Source organism: Cyprinus carpio, chromosome A6 (genome assembly GCF_018340385.1).
Source record: "Cyprinus carpio isolate SPL01 chromosome A6, ASM1834038v1, whole genome shotgun sequence".
NCBI classification, from domain to species: Eukaryota; Metazoa; Chordata; class Actinopteri; order Cypriniformes; family Cyprinidae; genus Cyprinus; species Cyprinus carpio.
The window spans coordinates 6,754,089-6,781,068 of NC_056577.1; the positions used below are offsets into that span (position 1 = coordinate 6,754,089).

The following is a 26,980-nucleotide window of genomic DNA, read 5'->3' on the forward strand; positions in this document are numbered from 1 at the left end:
CCACAGCACACAAGGTGAGCTGCCAGAAGGTTGAGAATGAATCCCTATAAATCATTATCAGTGAAAAACACATTGGGGTTTTCCTTTCCTGAGGGAATTCTTCAAAGAGAAACCTTTTCACTGAGCCCAGGCACACATTCATGAGGCAGAGCATTCTGGAGTGTATCTTTGAGAATGAAAAAGCTTGTTATGTCAGCCTTGCCTCGGTAACTTCAGCAGACAACCGTACATCAAAGATTGCAAATGCTCAATTACTGAGGAAACACTGAGAGTTACAACCACTAAATGTTTAAATTATGTGAACCATAAATATCTCTACAGCAAGTAGGTGTAGATAAAAAAATAAGATGCAACCAGAGGGTAGTATTGTGTAATACTCCAATATATTGTGCATGACGTGCATGATTCTTCTATTTGAGTTTGTGGGATGAGATTGATTCAAGATTGATTAGAGCAATCTGATCTCTAGCAGTGAATCCTTCCTCTCCATTCCAACTGGAAGTGAAATATTTATTATGTCCTACTGTGTGACAGTTTCTTTGCTCTGAAAACTGCTCTGTCAATAAATATTCCCTTTGCATATACTTCAAAGTTTTTGTGTGTTTTCATGTTGGAGACCGAAACAGTTGTTTGTATTCACACATATCAAACCCAGCACTAGCATTATAAAAGTACTACATGAGCTGTGGTTGCCTCCAGAATACAATACAAATACTGACAATTATTGGACAACGATGTCAATGCACCAAACCATTACTTTTGTTGACTCTGTGCTCTGACTCGCTGACATGGAAATGCCAAAAGTTACTTTTGGTCATTGAAATTGACTTGAATGCCATCTCAAGAGTGCTGAAACACAGTCTAGCTGCACTGAAACTTACTCTGATTGCCTGTGTTTGCACGTTCCATGAATCCTGACAGTCTGTAAATGGTGATTCACTTGTTCTGTAGGTTCAGTACGCCAGTAGGTGGCGACAAATGGTCTTTATGAGTTATTAAATTCTCTCCAGTGATTCGTTCAAAACACTGGCTGCGTCCCAAATTGCCCATAAACCCTTAAATAGGGCACTATTTAAGAGGACAGCCATTTGTAGTGGTGTCCGAAACTATAGTGGATGTTATTGAGTGCACACATTCAATCCTATAATGCATCAGAATAACAATTGTACAACCGATGTACACTCAATGGCTATAGAATACCCATATTGCACTGTGAGTGTCGTGCCAAATGGATTCCACATAAAGGCCCCCACAGCTGAATCATCCATCTATCCATTTTCCAAACCACTTTTCCAATGTGGGTACAGCATAATATCATACAGATATAAATGTCTTTATAATGTATTATTAAATAGTTAGAGATAAATATTTTCATTACTGTCTTTTCAGAGGCAGTTTGCTGATTATTAAACAGCAAGCACAAACTATGCAAAAGCGGTCGCTGTTCCAGCGCACTCGGTGCCCGAATTCGCTCACTTGTTTTCAAGCGTGTCAAATGTTTAATTACCTATTACCATGATAGTGTTGTAAAAAATTCCAAGTTTGTACTAAGCTTGATTTACTTCTTTTTAGTACTTTGCAGCACTATATTTTCAGTACTTTGCACTTTAATGTAAACTTAAAAATGTCTATGTAACAATAACACAATATAGTAATTGTGATGCTTCTAAATAAAGTTATAAAAAGCAGCTGCAAACATTTGACAAAATATACATACCCATCTCTGCACCAATAAAAAGTGCAACATTTTATATTTTATTACCAAATTATCTGAAATGTCAAATAAATTTAACTGAAAAGTATTTCTTACATTTTCACGATTGTTCCTGAACATGACAAATGTTGGTATTAGTGATAGCATGAATTTAGTGTGTGTTAAGGTCACTGAGCGTTGGCATTTTTCGGACTTGGTACGGTCTTGTACATTTACTTCCTCTCATGTGCACATGCTCTTAAGAGGCCAAGACTGCAAGTGTTCAAACCATTACTTCAATAAATGAAGCGAGTGAGTCATTGAATAATTCGCCCAACCGAATGGCTCAAAAACATTGATTCATTCATGAATGAAGCACCACTACTGTGTTTCTCAGAGATGTGCAGGTTAATTTTGTTGTTACTTCGTCTGGAGCTAACACCACTCAGAACCTCTAATGCACTTATTTTGTTTGTTGTGGTATTAATTACCCATTTTAGAGCTCATGCACATGGCTTTAGAGTCTCAGCAATCCACCTGCAATTTTCTTTTTTTATATTTCATTTTTTGCTCTTCATATCAAACTGATGAGTCATGATGCCTCCAGCAGAAAAAGATAAAAATAAGACTAATTCTTCAGAGATTAAGAAACACAAATAAAAACACTGTTTCTCTCTTAACTGAAGATCAATGCAATAAAACTGTTCATCTCCCCTCAGTTTGCACTGACAAGAGTGATGTCTTCTAAAATGTTATTGGGCCGTGTCTCTACTTGAAGGTAAGACACATATGGAGAATGGACATGACATAATGGATTGAGAAGGACAGACAGACCATTTCTCATTTCTGACAGCAGCAGAAGCTCCACACCGCTGCACCTTCTCTTCTCAGTGACTTCAGGTCACTCGCCACACACACACAGACAGAGAAAAGCTGTTTGAAAAGAGCCTCAAAGTCACCGAAATCTCAAAGTCATCATTTGTGTCCTGTGTGTGAGGACATGTAAGTGAGTGTCAGCACTGATATAATCTTGACTGATCTGGATCATATTTCTCTCATCAGTGCTGTGAGGCAGAGCAGGTCATTCAGTGTCCGTCTGCACATCTTGTTTTATTTCACATACGCCTGTGTGTCACGGGACATTTCTGGACTGTTGCTTATGTTAATCTTAATGAAATATCGACTGCTGTTGTCACATGGATATTAAAAACTTCATCCACATCATGACTCATTCTGAGATATGTAGGATGAAAGTTTCCCCATTTATACATTTAAGAGCAGTTTAAGTAGTAAGTGCTGAAGAAAATGAAAAGGTTTCTGTTAAACTAGAGGCTTGTTCTGTCCATATTTCTTCTTTTCTTGCTTGACGAGAACAAAGTCATCTTTAATAAAATGTGTGTGTGTGTGTGTGTAGCTGTCAGAGCACACAGGTGAACTGTGATGTGATTACTGAAGCGTTTCTTTCCTCCAAATGAAGCTCCTTCACTAAAACTGCTCTTTTGCAAAGAAATCTTTTATGTAACTGTGTGTATGTTTCTGCTTGTCACCTTGTCATCTTATCCAGCATGGAAGCACCTTGGATTTCAGTGAAGGGTCTCAGAAACCTCAGAATGGAATGAGAATGAAGTTTTTCTTGATCCCTGAGATGATCCATGAAAGAATGAAGACAGTAAGACCAGACTAATTATGGTTTCTTCACTGACTCCACCATCCTGATTCCCTCATCGTGTTTGATTCATCCTGCCATCACAATGAACATAACGGACAATCTTTCTTTTCCACAAAATTTGCTTCAGAAAGAAGGTTTTCCAAGCCTTTAAAGAGGAAATGGCCTTAAATGAAGCCCTAAATGTGGCCGAGGAGCAGCATGTGCTGTGAGTAAATGGTGCGTAAATGTCAGTGTAACAGGGATTGGAGTGCTGGGGAGCAATATGGGCAGCTTCATGTTGAGATTGATAATTTTAAAGCTGAATTTTATTAAATAAGGGTCAGATAATTGAGGATTCCAGGAAGAGAAAATGGGAAGAGCCGTTTGAGAAATGATGGTCGACCGCCGATGTCTATTTGGTTTTAATGGGAACACTTTAGCTTGCTGGAGCGGGTCCAGCAGCAGTGCTCCTGAACTTCTGCCAGGGTGAAATGTAAAAGACAGAGTTTCCACAATAGGAGAATTAGAACAAATGATGGAAACACTCTCCTCCTCATATCTCATGTACTGACATCACGATGACTGGATGACCTCACCTGGATCTGAAAGGAGGTCAACAGCTCTGTAGGTCCTTGCATGTTTTAATGCGCTTTTGTTTTCTGAATGAATTGTTTAATGAACTGATTATTGTAATGTGTGCCATCAAACTCACAATAATTATCATCTCTGACTGTGTCAAAAAACACTTACTTCATGTTCGTGTTAATGTGATATCCAGGCATCCCACAGCGAAAGCTGATGTAGTTTAGAGGCAGACCAATAAGCTTTCATGTGTAACTGATGAGCAGAGATTCATGTCAGAATTGATATGTGAGCCATTTCAAATTCTGCCAGTATCTTAATCGTCATTACTTACATGACAGGATAGTAGCAAAGGCTGGACTGATACATGACTGCTTTTAGTTTGACCTCCTCTGATGCGTGTTTTTTTTATTTTTTACATGCAGTAATGCCTTCTCTATTAAAATGAATGCTGGTATGAACAGAGACACTGAAACATTCCTGTGAGGAGAAGATCCTGTAAGCTTGAAAAGCTTGTGTAATTTAATTTCCATATCTAAAGCAACAGAATGTGGAGCAGCTATAAGCGTAGACTACAGTATAATTTTTACTTTTGTTAATTTTTGATTTGATATACATTTTTTTTTGAAAATTTTGCACGTTAAAGAAAATGATTTCTTAGATAAGTCACATCTCAAGACACAAATTCCCTTAACGTCAAAATAATAACTTTGTTTAAATTAAAGTACATTATTTACAACATTTACAGGTGTGCACAAATAAGAGACAACATACACCACAACAATGGTGAGAATCACGTTTGAAAACAGATGCAGAAATGCGCCATCTGGCGGCATGCTCTCTGTCAAATGGGATCAGTTTATTTTAAAGACTAATAAGTGGTTGCGAACTAAGTTTTAAAGCAGTAAATCAGTGTTAATTCAGTGTTAAAAATACGTTAAAATCGTGTATTTACAGTTCAAATAAACTTAATTTGTTTGAGCATTGAAAACCAGCTGGTCAGTAAAGTTTAGTGAGATAAAATTCGAAATTATGACAATGATTATTTTCTCATAGGCTAATAATACTTTTTTATCTCGATTTTGAATTTTAACGTCATAATTATGTCGGTTTATCTCATAATTTTGCATTTTTATTTCATAATTATGTATGTTAGTTAGACTTAGTATGTCGTAATTTTGACTTTTGAGTTATAATCATGATTAACCAAACCATGATATTTTTTGTGGCACAGTGGCCATATTTTGACTTAGTATCACATAAATCAACTTTTTTTGACCTTTTATCTAATAATTTTGACTTTTTTGGCATCATTTCATATTTTTATTACATAATTATGACTTAGAATGTCATAAATTTGCATTCAAATTTATGCATTAAATCTTATCACTCATTGCTGCACTGTCATATTAACTTTACCTGAAAACAGAGGATAATATGAAAACACAGTGCATCAGAATACATGGCGCAGTACATGGCTTGTAAGATGCTTTTTTCAACCAGAAGCTGTAGTTACATCATTTGGCTAAATAACTAGGCCATGCTAACCAGCCAAACCTTGACCCTTTGATTCCAACAAACAGAGCAATGTTGAAACGCTGCAGAGCTGAAGTTTTTACACTCTTTAGGCATTGTTTATCTGAACAAGATCTAGACTAGCGTTAAGTTTACTCATCTTTTATTTTGTATTTGACTCTTTATTTATTTATCTTGTTTTTTGCATTTTATGCTGGTAGCACTGAATGTTGTTTATACATTGTGAGTTAGATCAGTATCTTAATTACAATGGACTCCTAGTATTTCCAGGACACTTCATACCCAATAGCCAGCTGATGTTCTGTCAGAGATTATATTTCAAAAACAAGAGAATCTGTACAAACAAGATCATGACAAGTACAATGAGTAATATGTGTTTCAACAAACTGGGTCAAGAGGTTGTTATTTAACACATATTTTATTTTCCAAAACAGAGATAGATAGGCATCAATCCATGTTCTTATTGTTAAAATATTAAAATCGACTGCGTTATTTGAAATAAAGCTGAAATAAAATATAGTATAAACTTAGTGAAGTGTGTGTGTGTGTGTGTGAGTGAGAGAGAGAGAGAGAGAGAGAGAGAGAGAGAGAGAGAGAGAGATCCTATAAAACATTATTACCAAATGCTGTTTAAAAGAAACCTATTTGAAAATGCATTTACTTCCATGCACAATGTGAAGAAAAAGTCTCATTATTTCATGATTCAGGTCTATTAAGACTAAAATCTTATGGAACTATATTGAAAATGTTAATGTAGGTCAATAAGACCATGCTTCTACTTTTCCATAATTTAATTACAATTATTTTGCATCACACTTCCACTGCAAATATAACATTGTAGCGTGTGCTTTCATAATCTGTAAGTAAGAATGACCCAAAATATAGCAAATAGCAGCATGCACTCTATTCAGTATTCTGTTCTATTTGCACCCCGGTGTAAATCGTAATATCTCTGCATTCCACTGTTAATATACTCCACTTATATATAACAGCCTTCACCAGACTAATGAGGAGCACCGGGAGATTGTACAGGAACCTCGACGGAAGCTCAATCAAATGACAAATAACACAACTGAGATCATTCGAGTAACTTGGAAATGTTCTTTAAACATGCGAAAAAAAGCACTGTCTAATACAGAAACCCTCACCTTATAACAGCGAAATCTATATTTGGTAACGTTTAAGTAAAGTAAATGGTCTCCTTACTATGTACAGATTTAGTGTTTAACTGTTTTGAGTAGGCTAGGTATATATATATATATATATATATATATATATATATATATATATATATATACTAAATAGTTTTAATATAATGGATGATTATGACATTGGTGACATTTTATATTCTGTGATTTGATGTTGAAGTATTAGTTGCTTTGTCTCACTTTAAACATTCCGTATAATATTATCAAATCTATATTATAATATTACCAAATCTGTATAATATTATCAAAGTTTCAAATGCTATTCAGAAGAATTAACCCGATACTCTTCTGTAAGCTAATTCACTGAGCAAAAGCAAACGTTTGGCTCTTTGTTTCAATGCTGTCAGGTTCCACCCTGTCATGAATTCAGTTTTATTTCTGTCCGGTTTGGAGTTCCTTTTAGGCATCATTTTAGTTTTCTTATTACACTGTGGAAATAAGGTTTGAATAAAGTTGAATTGCACGTGAATATTTCTAATTATCTGGTAGTCAGTAAAAGTTCTGAGTTAGGGCCGCAGCAGGTTTATCGTGGGGCCTGTGGATGTTCCTGTGGGACTTCCCCCTCCTCGGGCCCCAGAGATGAGATGAGGCTCGCGCCAGGAATGCGCTGTGACGTCACGGCGCTCTGGATCTCACACTTTTGGGGAATCATTTTGTTGGGCTTGCGTCTGCCTTTGTTAAAGTTTACCGCGACCGTGTAGCGTGTGTTTGATTCGCAGCGCAGGGGTAAAGCGGATTTTCGGATGGCCAGATTTGACGTTCTTCTGCATGGATTGTTTGCAAAAACTTCTTAGTCGAGAGGTAAGAGCCATTGCATCTGTCCTTCCCGTTACTCCGAGTCGCTACAACTTTTTGGTTTGCTGTGAAAACGGCTGAAAACGAACATCATGTTATTTTTATCACTCTCTCCGTTTTATTGAATTGATATTGAGACCTTTCCTTCTGGTTTAAGCATTCTTTCTGTACCGTTCTCATGCACGAGCCCCCCTTTTGTTCGAAACTGAGCTTGTCCCAACTTGAGATGTTTTGAAGGGCCGGTAATCTGAGAAGAAGACTGTTGAAATGCAGAAGACGTTCGAGTTCAGTCTGTGTAAAAGAAAATGGTGAAATCTCATGAAAATAAATCTTTCAGGTCACATTTCACTTTAAGATCAAACGAAAAAAAGAAAGAAAAATACACAAATACGTTTTATATTTTCAATGAAGGCAATGAAACCTATTTAAGATCATTAAGATATGAATATTTACCTAAAAGATTATTATTTTTTTGCATTGTAACATTAAACATAACACATTTTAATCACCTTAAAAAAACATTATATTGTTGTAAATATATTAAATTAAAATTAAATTTAAAATGAGAAATGATGTTATATTAAAAATTGTCGTGAAATAAGTTCAAATGCAGAAATGCGTTTTGTTTTCTTTAAAGTATTTATATAGCTGAAAAAAATGAATTAAAGCAATCATATGTTCGCCTTCTAAGTCGTTTTAAATAGTTTTCAAATGTAGTAATGAACAACAAATATGCACCTTATATGTGAAGAGAAGTGGTTATTTTGGGATAATGAATTTTTTGAAAGAAACTGTAATCTGATGGTTATATCCTTCAGAAGAAGAACATTGTTCAAGATCAAATAAAGAACAGTCAATTTTATGAAATAACACGTTATAAAAACGATCTGTCTTCTTGAGTGACAAATAACAGGTTAACGTGCACGTGCTCTTCCTTTCTGTTCTCATACAGTGTGCTGTGCAAACTGGGACGCGCGCTCTTGTTTCCATAGTAACGCACAGGACGCCCTGATACTGCTGTGCTGCGTGTCGCTCCGATCATTCGTCAAGACTTCACAAAAACCGCAAGATGGTAAGGAGACAAGCGACATCAGGATTCAGCAAAATAAGGTGGAATTTATCTTACATCGACTATTTATTCGTTTTATTCTCGCGTTTAACCTGTTTTTTTGAACGCTCGTAGTCATGTGGACCTGTGTTGTTGCTGTTAGCTGGTACGTTAACGATTAGCTTGCAGTGGTGGAATCAATCAGGAATGTTTTTATGTGTGGCCTTTATTAATGAAATGTCACGTTGCTGGAATACACGTCTCTTTTTTGAAGAATTCACCTAGCTCTTTGTTTCCCCCTACAGCCATTTTATGACAACGTTTACTATCCATACCCGTCAGATCCCCCGGGAGCCCATTCCTCAGCAGGAATCCCGTCTCTGTTGAGCTCTCCGCAGAGCCAGCCCTCATCCGGCAGCCTGAGCAGACCGGCTGCATCCAGCATGTCCGGGCCGCTTACGTCCTCCGGAGCCGCCACCAGCACCGGCATCCCTCCGCCCTTCAGGTTCCGAGCCCGGCGTGAGAATGTGGACTGGCGTCGGATCAGTGCCATCGAGGTGGACCGGGTGGCTTCCGAACTGGACTTCCACACCCTACAGGAGCACATCACGGAGGTGACGTTCTGCGACGTGGAGGGCGAGCGCTGCCACCGCTGTAAGAGCCCCGTGGACCCGGCTCTGATTAAGCTCTTCCGGCTGGCGCAGCTAACCGTGGAGTACCTGCTGCACTCCCAGGACTGCCTCAGCATCAGCCTGCAGGCGGCCGAGGAGAGGCTGCAGGCGCAGGCGCGGGAGAGAGAGCAGCTCTGCATCCAGCTGCAGAAAAAAACCCAGGATGCCAAGACGTTAAAGGAGGAGCTGAAGCAGAGGAAGAAGATCATAGCCTCTCAGCAAGCCATGTTCAGCACGGGGATCGGTGCCAATTACCACAAGGTCTGTACAGCCCCGTGGTGGAGTGTGAATGTGTGTATTAGCATTTTCATTGTCGCTGTCACCTCCCCCTCAAGGCCAGACTCTATTCCACCCCAGTCTCACAGTTCATTGACCCTAACGTGTGGTTTTCTCACATCTGACGGTGTGAAGGTGCAACATTAATGCTGAATCACAATTTGAATCCCTATCTTCTGATCAGTGTTAGTTATTGTTAAAATAATTATTTATTGAAAATCATTTTCGTTAATTGAGATGAAGCTGAAAGAAAACATTAATATTAGATGAGAAACATAAACTTAAAAAAAACGAAACGGAAATTAGAAATGCCCTGCAATGAACTGAAATAAAGTCATTTTAAGTACTGAAATTACTAAAATTTTTATTAAATCTAAATAAATATATATATATATATATATATAAAAACTAATAAAAATTATAAAAGCCCATAACAAAATTGCTAAAACTTAAACTAAAATTCAAATAAAAATTGAAAATCTAAAAATATCTCATTCAAAATATAAATAAATACAATAATAATATGTAAATAATACTAAAATAAAAAAATGTAGATTTTTAATGTGTATATCTGTAAAAAAAAAAAAAATTACAAATCAACTTTTAGCAGTATTTTTGCATGTAGATGGCATTAAAGCTAACAGACATGGACTAAAAGCTAGAAAACTACCAATTTTGATTGCATGGCGTCTTTAAAAGTATATGCATTACCATCACTAGTGAAGTATGTGCTTTTCCTATCTAGTAAATGTATGTGATTTAGATTCATTCTAAATGAAGTGATGTCAACACTTTTAAGTCCATAATCAGGCCTGCAGGCCGGGACAGGATTAGCTAATCACCAGATGCTGTGTTTTTTGGACACGGCATTCAGGATTTGGTGAATGGAGCAGATGGTGTCAGCTGGTGACGATGACTTGTACTCCTCTTATAAAAGAGCCTTAAGTGGAGGAAAGAAATCGAAGCACTCACCCCTCATCATCCCCTCCCACTCATCTCATCAATGAAATGAAACCGCATGCTGCATTGCTTTTAGAAACATTTTGGTCTTTGTACCGAGGCTATATTTCAGCTGTTTGTTCATTTGCAATCATGGAACTGTTGCTCCTGATTGCGGCCAGCTGTTGCCAAGGCAGCACCTGGTGTTTCATGTGGTTGCTAGGAAAAGCACAGGCACCTGACAGCAGAATCGAAATGAAAGTGATGCTCATAGTTTACTGTTTAATTCAGAATCAAGTGTTTTTGACTGTGAGCAATAAAGTGGTTACCTAAATGTAGCTGGATCTGTCAAAGTTTCCCTTAAAATCTACCAAAAATAAGTTGTATTTTGCATAAATACAATGAGGTCTATTTTAAGTACCAGTACGATTGTTTTACATTGTGATAATAAAGTTACATTCCTGCCCATAATTTTCATTTGTTTACTGATATATATTTTTTTATTTAAATGTGCATAAATAAAGGCAGTACAACAATTACTACACAATGTAAAAACATTATAATATAAATATATGCATATATATTAAATGTCTTATTATTTTGTATACAGTAAAGAGAGTGAGATATTTTTTGCATATGAATTGAGAGAATTAAGGGTGAAAATGTCAACACTGGGAAAAATATTAAGCAAAATAAAATTTCAATATATAATTTATAATAATTTCATATAATATAAATTCTCAACAATTGATATTATTACTGTAATACAGATTAAAATCATCTTCAAACAAAATGTTTTTTATTTAAATTATTTTTATTTAAATTAAATCAGCATAAATACAAAACAGTACAACGAATAGTGTGTGACTGCAAGAGGGTGTTTTAAACGTGTATTAAAAAAAACCTTGTTCTTAAAATATCCTTAATTTTCTCTTAATTTTCTCTTCTCTTAAATTTTTCTCTCTAAAATAAAATATATTTTTCCTTTGACTTTGAGGTGAAATTGGACCCAGATATATATATATATATATATATATATTTTTTTTTTTTTTTTTTTTTTTTTTTTTTTTTACAGTTTTCTAGAGTCTGACCCAGTTCTGTATTACATTGTCTTGGTCTTTGCTCAGCACCTGCTGAGGCTGCAGATTGACACCAATAGATCCTAAACACATAATCACATTTCACAGTTGATTTGGGAAATTATGTTAGCGCAGTAATGCAGTTATGTCACACAGTGGGTGTTTCACAGAAACAGTCTTCCCTGTTTTGTTGCAGATAAAAAGGCAAACACAGTGCGTGTGTTTGTGATGGGTATCACTGGCAGTGTGGTTAAATTTGCATGAGAGTACCAGACGGGTGTTTTGGCTGCTAAATGTGGTGTATGATGTGCAGCGCTGTGGATTTTCTGCATATCTGTGAATTGGAGCAAGAGGTAGAGCGGGGAAAAGATGTAACATCAACCCTGCACCACCCGGTGTTTCCATGGCAACGTGCCCACATTGTCTCTTGGTATTATTAGTGAGTGGAGTGTGAGTGACAGCTGTGTTGAGCTGTCACCTGAGCGGGGTTCGTGTTCACTCTGACCTTTAGTAACGATTCTCCCAGGCACATTTGTTTTTTTTCAACTCACTTGGTTTCATTGCCATTAAAGAAATTAGTTCCATAAAAAAAAGAATTCTGTCATCATTTATTCACCCTCACATACCTATATGACTTTCTTATTTCAATGGAATAATACAAAAGAAGCAAGGCACCTAAGAAAAAGTCATCAGTATTTATCTTCACAGATTTGATGTCACGGATATTAATAAAGCTCCTGGTTTTGTTTGCTTTTCAGTGCCAACACTGTGAGAAAGCCTTCATGAATGTGTCTTTCCTGCAAAGTCACATGCAGCGCAGACATCCTTCGGAGTTTGACATCAGTGAGTTCAAACTGTGTAGAATCAGTTCACAATGTGTATCTGTTGTATTTTGCTTGCCCTTGTGGAGAAGTACACTTTGGCATACTTTAACAAGGATTAATACAAAAATAAATCTCTAAAATAAAAATTTATGTTAATTAAAATTTCAGACTCATAACTACACAATAAAAATAAATATAAAAAAATTTCTAATTTTTTTTTTTACAATACATTAATTTATTGATATGCATAATTTATAAGTCAAATTAAATTGCATTGTTTTAGCATTTATCATTATCATTTATAATAAATAAGTTTATATTAAATTAGAGTGTTTTTGACCTACTATATATACTATAGAAGTAAATTACTGTATATATAGTAGACTGTAAGTACATCTTCATATGTAATTTTATAATTACTTCTACGTCTTTGAAATATGGTTAAATTGTACAGCTAAATGTAATGACAAATATTTATGGTAAACTTAAATATACTTTATTGTCATTTCTATTGGAACTTGTTATATTAAATATATTTTCAGTTACACATTTGTAATGCTAAATTTATTTAGTACATTTAAAATATATCAACTTTAAATTTTCAAATTATATACACTACAGTTAAAATTATAATCTAGTACTTTACATGTGCTTTAGTATGTTTGTCCACACATCAAAATAAGTGTACTTCTATAAAGCATCACAAAATATTACAACATGATTTAACAACGATTTTGAAAGATTTAAAACGCAATTTAAAACTTTTTAAATCAATGATAATTTTTTTTATTTTCATCATTACAGAGTGCACTTCTTAAAAAAAGGAACAGTCTTGAAATTGTAGTCTTGCCTTTTATTTAATTAGTATTATATTAAATTATTAAATTTTTTAAAAATACTATGCTCATTTAATACATTTAGGCACACTTCTTTTTCACAAGGGTGATTCAAGCATCTCATTTTTCCAGAACTGATGACAGATAATCAGAAAAAAATTCAGACCATGAAGTTACAAGAGGAGATCAGCAAACTACAAGAGCAGCTGACCCTGGTCACATCCCAAATGGAGACACAGCAGAAAGACTACACTGCTAAACAGGTTAGAGGAGGCAAAAGACACACCATGTTTTTAATAGAATGATTTGTTATTTGAAATAAGTATTTCATACTCCTTTTTCTCCAGGAAAAAGAGCTCATTCAAAGGCAGGAAGAGTTTAAGAGACAACTGGAAATATGGAAAGAAGAAGAGAAAATGCGAATGAACAGCAAAATAGATGAAGTCAAGCAAGCCTGTCAGCGGGACATGGATTCAATGCATCAAAAGAACAGAAACCTAGAAAATGTATGTTTTTAATTAAGACAAATCATGTTGGTCATCATTTACTCAACCTTACTTTGCTCCAAATTAGTAAAAGAAAATAATTGTATTAAAATAATAACATTTATACTATTATATACTATAATATTATACAGGTCCTTCTCAAAAAATTAGCATATTGTGAAAAAGTTCATTATTTTCCATAATGTAATGATAAAAATTAAACTTTCATATATTTTAGATTCATTGCACATGAACTGAAATATTTCAGGTCTTTTATTGTTTTAATACTGATGATTTTGGCATACAGCTCATGAAAACCCAAAATTCCTATCTCAAAAAATTAGCATATTTCATCCGATCAATAAAATAAACAGAAAAGTGTTTTTAATACAAAAAAAGTCAACCTTCAAATAATTATGTTCAGTTATGCACTCAATACTTGGTCGGGAATCCTTTTGCAGAAAATGCTGCTTCAATGCGGCGTGGCATGGAGGCAATCAGCCTGTGGCACTGCTGAGGGTGTTATGGAGGCCCAGGATGCTTCGATAGCGGCCTTAAGCTCATCCAGAGTGTTGGGTCTTGCGTCTCTCAACTTTCTCTTCACAATATCCCACAGATTCTCTATGGGGTTCAGGTCAGGAGAGTTGGCAGGCCAATTGAGCACAGTAATACCATGATCAGTAAACCATTACCAGTGGTTTTGGCACTGTGAGCAGGTGCCAGGTCGTGCTGAAAAACGAAATCTTCATCTCCATAAAGCTTTTCAGCAGATGGAAGCATGAAGTGCTCCAAAAATCTCCTGATAGCTAGCTGCATTGACCCTGCCATTCATAAAACACAGTGGACCACCACCAGCAGCTGACATGGCACCCCAGACCATCACTGACTGTGGGTACTTTGACACTGGACTTCAGGCATTTTGGCATTTCCTTCTCCCCAGTCTTCCTCCAGACTCTGGCACCTTGATTTCTGAATGACATGCAAAATTTGCTTTCATCCGAAAAAAAAGTACTTTGGACACTGAGCAACAGTCCGGAGCTGCTTCTCTGTAGCCCAGGTCAGGCGCTTCTGCTGCTGTTTCTGGTTCAAAAAGCACACGCCTGTGCACGGTGGCTCTGGATGTTTCTACTCCAGACTCAGTCCACTGCTTCCGCAGGTCCCCAAGGGTCTGGAATCGGTCCTTCTCCACAATCTCTTCAGGGTCCGGTCACCTCTTCTCGTTGTGCAGCGTTTTTTGCCACACTTTTTCCTTCCCACAGACTTACCACTGAGGTGCCTTGATACAGCACTCTGGGAAAACAGCCTATTCGTTCAGAAATTTCTTTCTGTGTCTTACCCTCTCGCTTGAGGGTGTCAATGATGGCATTCTGGACAGCAGTCAGGTTGGCAGTCTTACCCATGATTGCGGTTTTGAGTAATGAACCAGGCTGGGAGTTTTTAAAAGCCTCAGGAATCTTTTGCAGGTGTTTAGAGTTAATTAGTGTGATTCAGATGATTAGGTTAATAGCTCGTTTAGAGAACCTTTTCATGATATGCTAATTTTTGAGATAGGAATTTTGGGTTTTCATGAGCTGTATGCCAAAATCATCAGTATTAAAACAATAAAAGACCTGAAATATTTCAGTTGGTGGGCAATGAATCTAAAATATATGAAAGTTTAATTTTTATCATTACATTATGGAAAATAATGAACTTTTTCACAATATGCTAATTTTTTGAGAAGGACCTGTATAATATGCTGGATTGCCAAACTTTGCTGGATTTACGGGGTGGGGGGGGGGGGTTATTAGCTTTGGTACTATTTTCACAAGTAAGGTGTATATTTTCAAAACTCTAAACTGCTCACATCGCTAGTCATTCTTTTAAAAACTGATCTCATGCTTTCATTACAGTTATACATGTTTTCAGTCAACATAATCATTGTTTCAGAACATAAGATTATTGTAATATATATTGAGAACATTTGATTTAATCACCAAAACACAACATAGTGATCTTCTTTCATTCAAGAGTAAACAATGCAAGATCAAATCACCTTTGTTGCTGAAATAATTACAGTAATACAGACAATAATTGTCATGTTAGAAAATACACTTACATTACCTGACTTGCTCACATAAAACTTGCATAAACATTTTGTCCCCATAACATAGTTTTTCCCTAAACCACACACACACACAAATTAGTGGTTATCATCCAAGATAGATCACTTTTAGTGTAAAAATAATTCATTACATTTGGTTATCGCTAAATTGCAAACAAGTTCTTTAGAAACTATATCTATTGAATCTATAGATGTCTATAGATGCACCAAATGATTCACTGGTTAACCTTTAAGATGAGTTAGATTAAATAACAGACAAATGTATTAAACTTAATGAGAAGACATGTAAATGAAAAGTTTGACAGTGAGAGCTCTATGAAAGGCAGTTACTGTGAATGAAACATTAGATGAAACACTTATTTTGTGTAGTGAAAAGGACGCTTTTTGATTGTGTGTATTGTACTAAGACAATTGAAAATATGCTGAAATGTTTGAAAAAAGTGCACCTTTGATTATCTGATAGTTTTGAAAATAACAACAGCTTCTTAAAAAAAAACAAACCAAACAAATAAAAAAAAAAATAAACAAACATAAAAAATAAAGGATAAAATACACTGATCAAAAAGGCAAAAATGTATATTATGAAGTATTGATATTATGTGATGTGAACATACTGAAATGGCATTAAAATGGTACTTCTCTCTCTCCCTAGGAGCTGCTAAAATTACAGCAGGAAAATATGCAGCCTGTACAGACACAGCCCAGTACATCAGCCAGCAATGAACACTGGCAGGAAGTTATTAAACTTCAACAAAAACTCCACAAACAAGTAAGAGATTCATTCAACATTCACTTGAACTGGGACAGTCCAGTACACCACACCTTAGAATGGAAATTGCTGTAGTTTTAAAGCTGATGTTTCTTTACTCAGGAAGTGAAGTGGGCAGGGAAAATGCAAAAAATGAAGGAGGAACACGACAGTGAAAAAAGTCTGGTAGGTGTCACAGGCATCATGTAGCTGCTTAAATTCAGGAATGGCTCATTGATCCACATATCGATTTTATCTGGGCCATCAGCTTCAGGAGGAGCTGTTCAAACTGCAGTCTGCTGTGTCAGAAGGCCGAGAGGAATCACGACGACAGGTGCAGGAACTGAGCCACAGGCTGCAGGAGCAGCAGCAGATTATTGCCTCCCAAAACAAGCAGGTCAGTACTGTATCCCAGCACAGGAAGAGGCTCGATTGTTCAGGATTTCCTGTATTAGTGCAGCGGCCTACAGCATAATCTTTAGGTTTGGACTGAAGGAGTGTACTGGTGGGAACATATCCAGATAATCATCAACAAACATAATAAAACATATCATATCTTTTCAGCCATTAATCAAGCAGTCCTTTCCCATCAGTAAAACATTTAAATTTAAAGTGACGGCTCAGATACCGTGTTGATGACTGGGTTTTATTGTTAAAAGAAATAACATGCAGTTTTGTTTATATGACAGATGAAACAGATCTCATCAAAGCCGCCAGCAATAACAGCACAGCGTGAAGGTATGTTGACATTATATTTTTGGACAAACTTACTTTTTTTTTATTCGCTTTTGCTACTATTTCCACAAGCAACTGTTAAATTTTTTTCAAACATTTCAGCATATTTTCATTTCAATCATCACACCTTTTGATAACATACTGGATAAATACTTTTACAGACATGGATTTTATGTGAGTTATGCAAGTTAGGTAATGTAAGTGTGTTTTCTAACATGACAATTATTGCCTGTATTACTGTAATTATTTCAGAAACAAAGGTAATTTGAAACATGTATCTTGCATTGTTTGCTCTTGAACTGATTGATAAAAGTACTAAATTGAAAGAAGATCATACTGTTGTGTTTTGGTGGTTAAATCAAATGTTCTCAATATATAAAAAAAAAAACATATTTTTTAAAATAATTCCTTGAATAAAAATATGTAAAATTAAAAAAAAAACAAGATAACATTTTAAAAAAAAGACTAGCGATCAGATCAGTTATTATTTTTGTAGTAAAAAATATTTTTGAAAATATACACATTACTTGTGAAAATAGTACCAAAAAGAATAATAATAAATAAATAAAAAACTGTCACAGAACTTTTTAATATATGAGAGATGAATTGTCTTTAGAATTAAAAATAAAATCCTAATCAATTTTTGTTTTATATTTATATTTTTGTTTCAGTGGTTGCTGCCCAGGCTCCAGAGACTAAAGCTAAAGTGGTGCTTAGTGGTAAGTCTGCATAATATGATGTTTTTAGATAATGTCAAAATAATATTGATCACTAAACATCATGTAGATCACAGTTCTCACACTGTGACCTAACTAGGCATGATGCTATAAATCTTCAAGAAATTAATAATTTTCATAAATAATTTAAAGATTCATAACCATCTGCAATGATCAAAGGTTTTGCATGTTGTAATGTCAGGCTTATGGAGCAGAGGATCTGCGTGTTGCTTTATTACCAAAAAGCGAGATCAGAACAATGCCGAAATGGGGAAATTGTGTATTTTTTTTCTTTATTGTGTTGTGACATTGAATTAGTCCAAAATTATGCTGTATTTTAAATATTAAATATATTCTGATTTGCTGTGATTTTATTGCTTTGTTCACCAATTCACTGTCAATGAGGACAGAAATATTACTTGAACTTAATGTGTAACAACTAGTTAGAACAAGGTGTCAAACCTGATGCTAAACTACCAGTCAAAAGTTTGAGGTCGGCAAAGTTTTTAATGTGTAGCCTATGACAGAAGTCTCCTCGCCTTGGATGGATTTTTTTTTTTTTTTTAATACAGTAAAAAAAGCTATATTGTGAAATATTTTTACCATTTAAAAATAATTATTTTGCTTTAGTATATCTTAAAATGTATTTTATTCCTGTGATGCAAAGCTGAATTTTCAGCATCATTACTCCAGTCTTCAGTGACACATGATTTCTCAGAAATCATTCTAACATGCTGAATTGGTGTTCAAGAATCATTTCTTATTATTATCAATGTTGAAAACAGTTGTGCTGCTTTTTGTGGAATCCATTATACTTTTCAAGATTCTTTGATGAATAGAAATTTCAAAAGAACAGCATTTATTTGGAACATTCTTTTGTATTATTTTGTAACTGTATTCTTTTGCTTCCTTGCTGAACAAAAATATTATTTAGTTTTTTTAACTTTCTGACCCCAAACTTTTGAACCGTAGAGTATAAACATTAAAATAACATATGATCATCATTAGCATATAGATGGCTTCAGCTCTAGAATATTGGATTTAATGGGGTCCTTAATCAGCATATGGTCAGTATTGGTAATATCAGTGCAAAATGAGAGGTTTAGGCTAAGGGTTAGATTTGAATATGTCCATCCGTAACCCCTGCACTCTTCTCTGACCTCTTTGCACTGTCCTATTAGAGCAGTCCAGCTCAGTCCACAAACTGGATCCTATAGTGGAGCTGTCTGAGGAGGAGAAAGGTAAAGCAGTAGAGTGATTGAGTGTAGTCGTCTGTGGCATGCTTGCATCCCGTCTGCATGGATCTGTGGCTCAGGTCTGCGTGTTCAGTCTGAGCATGTGCTAAAGTGAAGTGCTAAGCGTTATAGGCTATAGTCATGAGCTGGTCTCCTCAGTAAACACAGACGTTACAGCATGCATGTAATGATTGGACAGCTCAGAGCAAGAGAAAGGTAATTTCATTGTGAAGATACAGTAAATGAGCATATATTTTAAGTATTTGGCATTCTCTTTTTATGGGTTTAAAAAATATAAAAGTCATTGTAAAAAAACTTTTACTTTAAAAGTAATTTTTATTTATATATTTTTATGTTGTTCATTCATTATATTTATATTATTATATTCTTTCCCATTTTTGGAAGGTCAGACCAAACCATTTAATTAAATAATCATTAAATAATCAAATAATATATATATATATTATATATGGCTATATATATATATCTATATATATAGATATATTATTCCATTACAGGGATAAATTCCATTTTAGAATAGAAAAATGAATAAATAAAGCTTTGCATCAGAGGAATACATTTTTAAAATCTAGAATATTTAGAATATTTTAAAATATATTCATTTAGAAAATAATTATTTTAAATTTCAGTTTAATTATATTTTTGATTTTCAAATAATTGCAGCCTTTGGTACGCTTTTATTGAATTTTAATTGTAATGTGTTTATATATAATATATTTCACTTTGTCTCTATGTATACTATATATATATATATATATATATATATATATATATATATATATATATTATATCAGTGGTGTGTGGTGATATTCTGAGGCAAAGTCTTTTTTTTTTATCAAATGTAAATTCATGTCCCAGTCCCATTTTCTTGGTTAAATAAACATTACAATAAACACTATCAGAAAAAAGAAAAAGAATAAGAAATAGCAATTCTATTTTATATTTTTACATTCACATTTACATTTATATACAATCAATAATCTGTTTATTAAAGCTAAGTATGAATCTCATCAAGTTAGTGTTTTTAAGCATTTTACATTTGTTGCAAAATAAAAACTGAAGGCAGTAACTATTTAAACAATAGATTTTATTTGTGAACTTATGTTCAGCTATTCTTTTTAATAGTAAACTTTTAACTTTTTTTTATTTTTTGGATCATCAGTCAGCAAAGCTCTGTAAATATCGGTCACAGACAGAGATTTACTTTAAATTTCACCAAACTGATTACTCACTAAAAACTAGTAAAAATGTTTTCAGGCCATTTTTATTTTGTTGTAACAAAGTGGTTATATTTAAATGTATGAGTTGTTTACTTACTTTCTTAAATTAGTCTTCAGAATACAAGTCCAGGGGGCGTGGTTGGATGCAGATCCAACTCCTCCCACCTGACATATACCTAAACCTCCACTCGTAGATGTGGATCCAACCACGCCCCCTGGATCTTGTGTTCCGCAATTAGGGACTACTGCTTTAATGCCATTATATTGTTCATTCAGACAGATTTGCGAATGTGTACATGAACACAAGAGGTGGGATTTATCGCATTAACCAATCACAGCCGAACATAACCAGTCAGATCCAGTCATATGGCAATGGAGGCGTTGTCTCCTCTCACGTGATTTTCCCCCATTCATTCTTAATTACCCCCCAACAATCTCACTGCACGCTTTAACAGGGTCTGTTAAAACCATAGACTGTATAAAAACATGGACGTAGTGTCCGTGACGTCACCCGTAGATTTCTGTAGAGCGTTTCTGAAGCTCAAAGTGGGCGGAGCCGGCTATCGGCATCTTGGCAGCGCATCACTCCCGGATAATCGAAAATGGGCAAAAAGGCAGGAGCTGGTTGCTGAAACCACGCCCACCGGTGACGGTGGTGACAGCAGCAGCAAACTTTAAGGCTTAATATAATTTAAACGGGTGAGTTATATAAAAAAAATCACCCCCCCTCACAGTTGTCATGAAGGGCAAAATTAGCTATATAGACCAAAACCACTTTTTGTACCAGGGCATTTTAACATGGACAGTCTATGGGACTGACTCCAGTACCATAGAGCCAGCCTCTAGTGGCCAGTCGATGAACTGCAGTTTAAGTCACTTCCGTGTTGGTTTCACAAGAGAGACCTGAAGGTTGCCACTTGGTTAAAACTCAGGGGAAGCAAGAGAGACATGGACTCCTGTTGTAACTTGACCTGCTAGTGTGGCTGTTGGACAATATTTCTTTAGAAAACAAATGATTTATACAGTTTGTAATCTTATATTTTGTAATACTTGCTTTGTTTTATTTTTGTACTACAAATTTTTTTCTTGTCCAATATTCTGAGGAGACACTGCCTCCCTTGCCTACTCTGAGGAAACGCCTATGATATTTATATATATATATATATATATATATATATATATATATATATATATATATCATCAATGATCGTTTATGCTATTTCAAGGTTTTTTTTTTTTTTTTTTTTTTTGATGAATGGCAGCATCTGAATGACAGAAAATGTATTCCAGAGCATGTGTCATCCAGCTTGGCAAATGGGAGTTACCATAGTAATTTTTCTTATATTTTCAGATTCCTCTAGCATCTCTGAAAGTCACACAGAGAGCCGGTCGTGGCAGCAGGAAGTGCAAGAGCTTTTGAAGAACCCAGGTTTGAGGCGAGACATGCGTCTGGCAGCTCAGCAGAACCTTGAAGATAGGCTGCAGAGCCTAGGCATCAAGGTAGTCTGCATATATATATATATATATATATATATATATATATAGTTATAGTTATAGCATATATATTACACTGTTGGACTGCAGTTAAGAAGGCATGGCACTGTATAACCTCAGTGTCTATTGTGTTGTTCAGGGAGTCAGTGGTCTCTCTAAAGGAGTATATAAGAACACTTTGTCCCAGGTTATCACTGATCGTCAGAAGAGACAGGAAGAGGATCCAGTGTATCGGAGGGCTCTGAAAGAGATCAGCCATAAACTGGAGCAGAGAGTAAAGGAGAGGAACACGGAGCAGCCAGCCAAACCCAAACAACATGAACAAGGTCAGGATTTGGCTAAAGCTAAGAATGAAGCTTTAAATATATTTGTTTTATGTCTATTCCCAAAAGGTTTATTATCGTTAACTAAAACTAAAACCATTAAAAACATTTTTGTTACTTAAACAATTATTGAATAAAACAAAATACTTCAAATTATTTTAATTCAGCTAGTTGCCAAGGCAACATTTCTAATTGTTGCTTAGTTTAACTTGAATTTTACCTGAAGCTAAAACTGAAATAAAAATCAATATAATCTATATAGACATGTTAAAAATGTATATAAAAATGGCACAATAAAATTATAAAACTTTCAAATTAAAATGAAAATATATAAGTAAAAACTAATTTAAAATATTAATAAAATCTATAATAACATGTAAAGGATACCAAAATAACACTGATTTCCAACGTAATGTGGCATACTGTTTAATATATTAAAGCAAATATCTAACATTATTATTTAAAATAATGCAATGTTTCACCCAGTTTATGTAAGTGCTTTGTATTTTTGTTTCTGTAGCAAGAATGAGTGTAATTTCACTCGGGATGCTGCCTTAGAAAGCTCATGGTGACAGTAGAGCTCATTTTTGTCTTATTGCAGTGATTCAGTCCAGACCCAGATCCAGCAGTTTTCCATCTACAGTAACTCGTGTGGTGTCAGGCCCTGCTCCGAAACAGCAGCACACCCCACAACCAACTCCACGCAGCAGAACCAGCACCCTGCCCAAGACCTCCACACCACTACAGCAGCACAGGTACAGCAACATTTACTCTGCTCTTAATGAAATTATTAGGCTTTTATCTTCAGATAAATTACTTAAAAATGTAAACAAAATTACAAAATAATAAAATTTAAATAGACTCTTTATATTTTTTTATTGTTTTTTATTTATTTATTGTTTTTATGTTTTTATTTTAAAAGTTTTTTGCTGACATAACCAAGGCTGGTATAGGGCACATATATATATATATATATATATATATATATATATATGTGTATATATATTAATTCAATCATGTCCAATCAACAATGTTAGTCTCATTAATATACTGTTATACTATTTGTAATATTTTTAATTTGATTTATTTTTAGATTTTTTGTTTGTTTTTGTTTTTTTGTTTTGTTTTTTTTATATATTTTTTTCTTAAATTTTTCAAAAAGTTTTTGTTCTTCTGAATGTGCCTATTTAGTCTTTTTATTTGTATTTCTGTTTTAATTTTTTAAAAAGTTAATATATTTAGTTCCTCAATTTAAACTAAATAACAATACCAAATAATATAAAAAACAACAAAAAAAAAAACTAAAAAAAAAAACAAAAAATTTTTTTTTTTTTTTTTTTCAGTAAATGTTTATTTTATTTTAATCAACATAAATGTTCATTATTTTTACTTTAAATGTTTTTATTTTAATTTTAAAACACTGTCTGTCAAGTTTCAATCAGAAATACGTTGCATTACTAATGTGAAGTGCGCTACTTAAATGCAGTTTCCTGTTAACTTTGTTTTGTTTGTTGTTCATCACTTTGGCTTAAATGATCAATGATTTTATCATGTTATCACTTTATCAGTTTTTGATATTTGGTGCAGTGCCTTTTTCTGGGTTGTATGAACATGTGCATATTACATCTCACCTGCAGAACTCCTCCATTCAGCTCTGATGAAGAATCATCTGAGGAAGAGGAATCGTCTGAAGAAGAAACCCCTCAAACACAGAAGAAATCTGCCCTGGTCGAGAGCACCACAGTCAAAGCCCAAACTGCTAAAACACAGCAGCGCTCCACCCCTCCTGCTCCTGCTGTGCGCTCCACTGCTCCCATGATCAGCGCGGACAGAACGGACGTGACGGCTCTGAGCCAGAGCGACAGCGAGTGGACCGACGGCAGCGAGATGGAGGAGCTCAACCTCTCACAGCTGCACAAACACACTGACCAGAATGGAAACGTGGAGAAGATTACTCACAGTAAGACTCGCTTCTAATGTCAGGAGGGTGTGGAGTAGTTGTATTGCATTTGTAAATCAAAATTTTACTCATTTTTGTATATTTGTATTGTGTGTGTGTGTGTATGTGTGCGTGTGTGTGTATGTGTTTCTGAAGGTAAAGTCAAAGCTCTTGGCAAAAGCCTTGAAAAACAGCTGGAAGCACGAGGCCCAAAGAAACCAGCAGGGGGCGTTAATACATTGCTTGAAAAGCCAACAGCTGTCAAAAATATAAAGCAAGATGCAAAGAAAGAGCTAAAGGTGAGACCTGCTCCTTTAAAAAGATAAACAATATGCAAAGGTAAATAAATGTGACATTGAAATCTACCACAACAGAGAACGAGTGAAAAATTTAGTACTTTGGCATTTAATTAAATTCTTATTGGGAAGCTGCATGTTAAAGAGTGACAGATAAATAATAACATTATTATTAATAGAAATGACCATAAATTCTTATTCACTCAGGTAATGTAGCTCATCAGCATAACTGTAGTAAATATTGTAGATAGACACTACTGCTCAAAAGTTTGGGGTTTGTAAAGTTTTTGTTAAGAAATTAATATTTTTATTCAGCAAGGATGCATTAAATTGATCAAAAGTAACAGTAAAGACATATATAATGTTATAAAGGATTTTTTTTCCAGAAAAATATAAAGTTTTCACATTTAATAATAAGAAAAGTTTCTTGAGCAGCAGGTATATTAGGATGATTTCTGAAGGATCATGTGACACTGAAGACTGGAGTAATTCAGGGTTATTATGTAGTTATTTTAAAACTAAAAAACATTAAAAAGAAAAAAACAGTTTTGTTACTTTAAGTAAAATAAATGTAAACCGCAACAAAATAAAATATAAAAACTTAAAGTTATTATATTTCAGCTCGTTAACAAGGCAACATTTCTCATTTCTGTTTAGTTTAACTTGATGTACTAAAGAACTAAAACTGAAATAAAAATAAAATAAAACTGTAGACATATATAAAAAATAAATAACAAAAAAAAGACAAAATTACTAAATTAGTAGTTTTATTAAATATAAATTGAAGACAGAAAAATTTAAAATAATAATTTTATTTTATTCATCAACATTAATAAAAACTATAATAGGATCTCAATGATACTAGAATTACACTGTTATAAACCATTACCATTTCAGCAATGGTTACTGAAAATTCAGCTTTTCCATCACAGGAACAAATTACATTTTAAAATATGTTAAAATAGAAAATGTATTTTAAACTGTAATAATATTTCACAATAATCCTGTTTTTGTTGTATTTTTAATCAAAAAAATGCAGCCTTGGTGAGCACATTAGACCTATTTTAAAAACGTGTACTGACCCCAAACCTGTGTGTGGTTGTGTACAGTATAGTCTTGAACTAAACTGGTTTGTGATCCCAGGTGTGCCTATTTGTTTGTAGCTTTAAATGTGGATCAGATTGTAGAGCTGGAACTAGCATGATCCTTCACATAAAAAAAATAAACACAAATAGCTCAACAGATTGGATGAGCAGACTATAATTCCATAAAGATTTTTATTTTTGCATATCTTACTTCCGGAATTAGTTAGTTTTATTTCTATCGTAGATTTGTAATGGGTCATTGTTCTGCCCTGTTGCTTTCAGTACACAGATGAAGATGATGATGATGATGACTGGGATATCTCCTCTCTGGAGGATGTGCCCGCTGTAACCAAACCCAGCCAATGTCCCGGACCTGTCAAGAAGAGCTTGGACAAGAGCCTGGACACCAGCACGAGTGTGTGGGGCTCATCGACGGGCAAAGGACAGAAGCCAGGTACACTAAAGTCATAGAATTAAATACAAATATTTTGCTAATGAGAAAATGCTTTGCTTTTTCATTTAATAATTTCATTTAATTCTAATTGTCATACAGATTTTATAGTTTAGTTTAAATAATCTAATTAATACATTACTATAACTTTTTATATTTTAGTATGAAAACATTTGAAATAGTTTTGTGACCCCTTCACTTATAAGCAGTAACTCTTCTGCTCAACACCTGTTGATTACTGTGATTCTGATTTCTTTCTTTGTGTTTTTCAGGCCTCACAGAAGCAGGAACCGGCAGCACTCTCAAGAGCAGTTTAGTGACCGTCAGCGACTGGGATGATTCAGATGAGATATAATAAAATGCAGCAGAGCAATACCAAAACATCCACAAGCTAATATACCTTAGAATTGTAATAGCTAGTATATGTTGTAGCTCAGTCTTAGTGATTATTCAGGGACAGCCATGCAAAAACAGTTTAATATTAACAGTGTTAAAGGTACTTTTTTATGAAATATAAAGGTACAAGTACATCCAAATACTAAGGAACAGCCAAGGGATGTTGCACTTTAAAATGATTGCCTCATATTTTTTAAAAGTTAATGTAATATGTAAAATACTGATTTATTAAATTCACTTTTTCAAACACTTCAAAGATTCTTTGTTTTGGACATACAAGCATTGACATTTAATCATTTAGCAGACAAAAGAGCAACCATATATAAGTTCTGTGACAATATCACAATAGATAGAGATAACAAGCATTGAAATTGTTTCTAAATGATGTCTTTAAACGTTGGGTTACATGGTTGAGTCTACGAGAGGCCTGACAGTTCTCGGAAACTGGCTTTCTCTTGTTCGTCTCCTCCCTCTACTCTCTCTATTTTCTCTGTTCACTCTGTATGATTGGTTTGAAGGAGGGATGTTCTGTGTCTGGACGAGCCCGGTAACATGTACGTCTTATCTCCCTAAAAACGTAAAGTATCCCAGGCAATA

At 34.6% G+C, this 26,980-nt stretch overlaps 1 protein-coding gene across 4 annotated transcripts; it reads left to right on the forward strand.

Annotated features, from left to right (window-relative positions):
- The first annotated feature begins 7,290 nt into the window (after positions 1 to 7,290).
- Positions 7,291 to 26,632, forward strand: LOC109058941 (zinc finger protein Dzip1-like). 4 transcript variants are annotated; one of them, XM_042757713.1, is made up of 19 exons: positions 7,329 to 7,468; positions 8,415 to 8,534; positions 8,816 to 9,442; positions 12,234 to 12,318; positions 13,268 to 13,398; positions 13,483 to 13,641; positions 16,377 to 16,493; positions 16,596 to 16,658; positions 16,741 to 16,869; positions 17,162 to 17,210; positions 17,879 to 17,926; positions 19,105 to 19,164; positions 21,751 to 21,899; positions 22,033 to 22,219; positions 22,818 to 22,971; positions 23,854 to 24,176; positions 24,312 to 24,454; positions 25,819 to 25,990; positions 26,260 to 26,632. In XM_042757713.1, the coding sequence occupies exons 2-19, from the start codon at positions 8,532 to 8,534 to the stop codon at positions 26,340 to 26,342; spliced, it is 2,682 nt and encodes an 893-aa protein (XP_042613647.1). In that variant the 5' UTR covers positions 7,329 to 7,468; positions 8,415 to 8,531; the 3' UTR covers positions 26,343 to 26,632. The 4 variants fall into 4 exon arrangements, with proteins under 4 accessions (XP_042613646.1, XP_042613648.1, XP_042613647.1 ...); XM_042757715.1 differs by having other exon boundaries at positions 8,853 to 9,442; XM_042757712.1 differs by lacking the exon at positions 8,415 to 8,534 and having other exon boundaries at positions 7,291 to 7,468.
- The last annotated feature ends 348 nt before the right edge of the window (positions 26,633 to 26,980 follow it).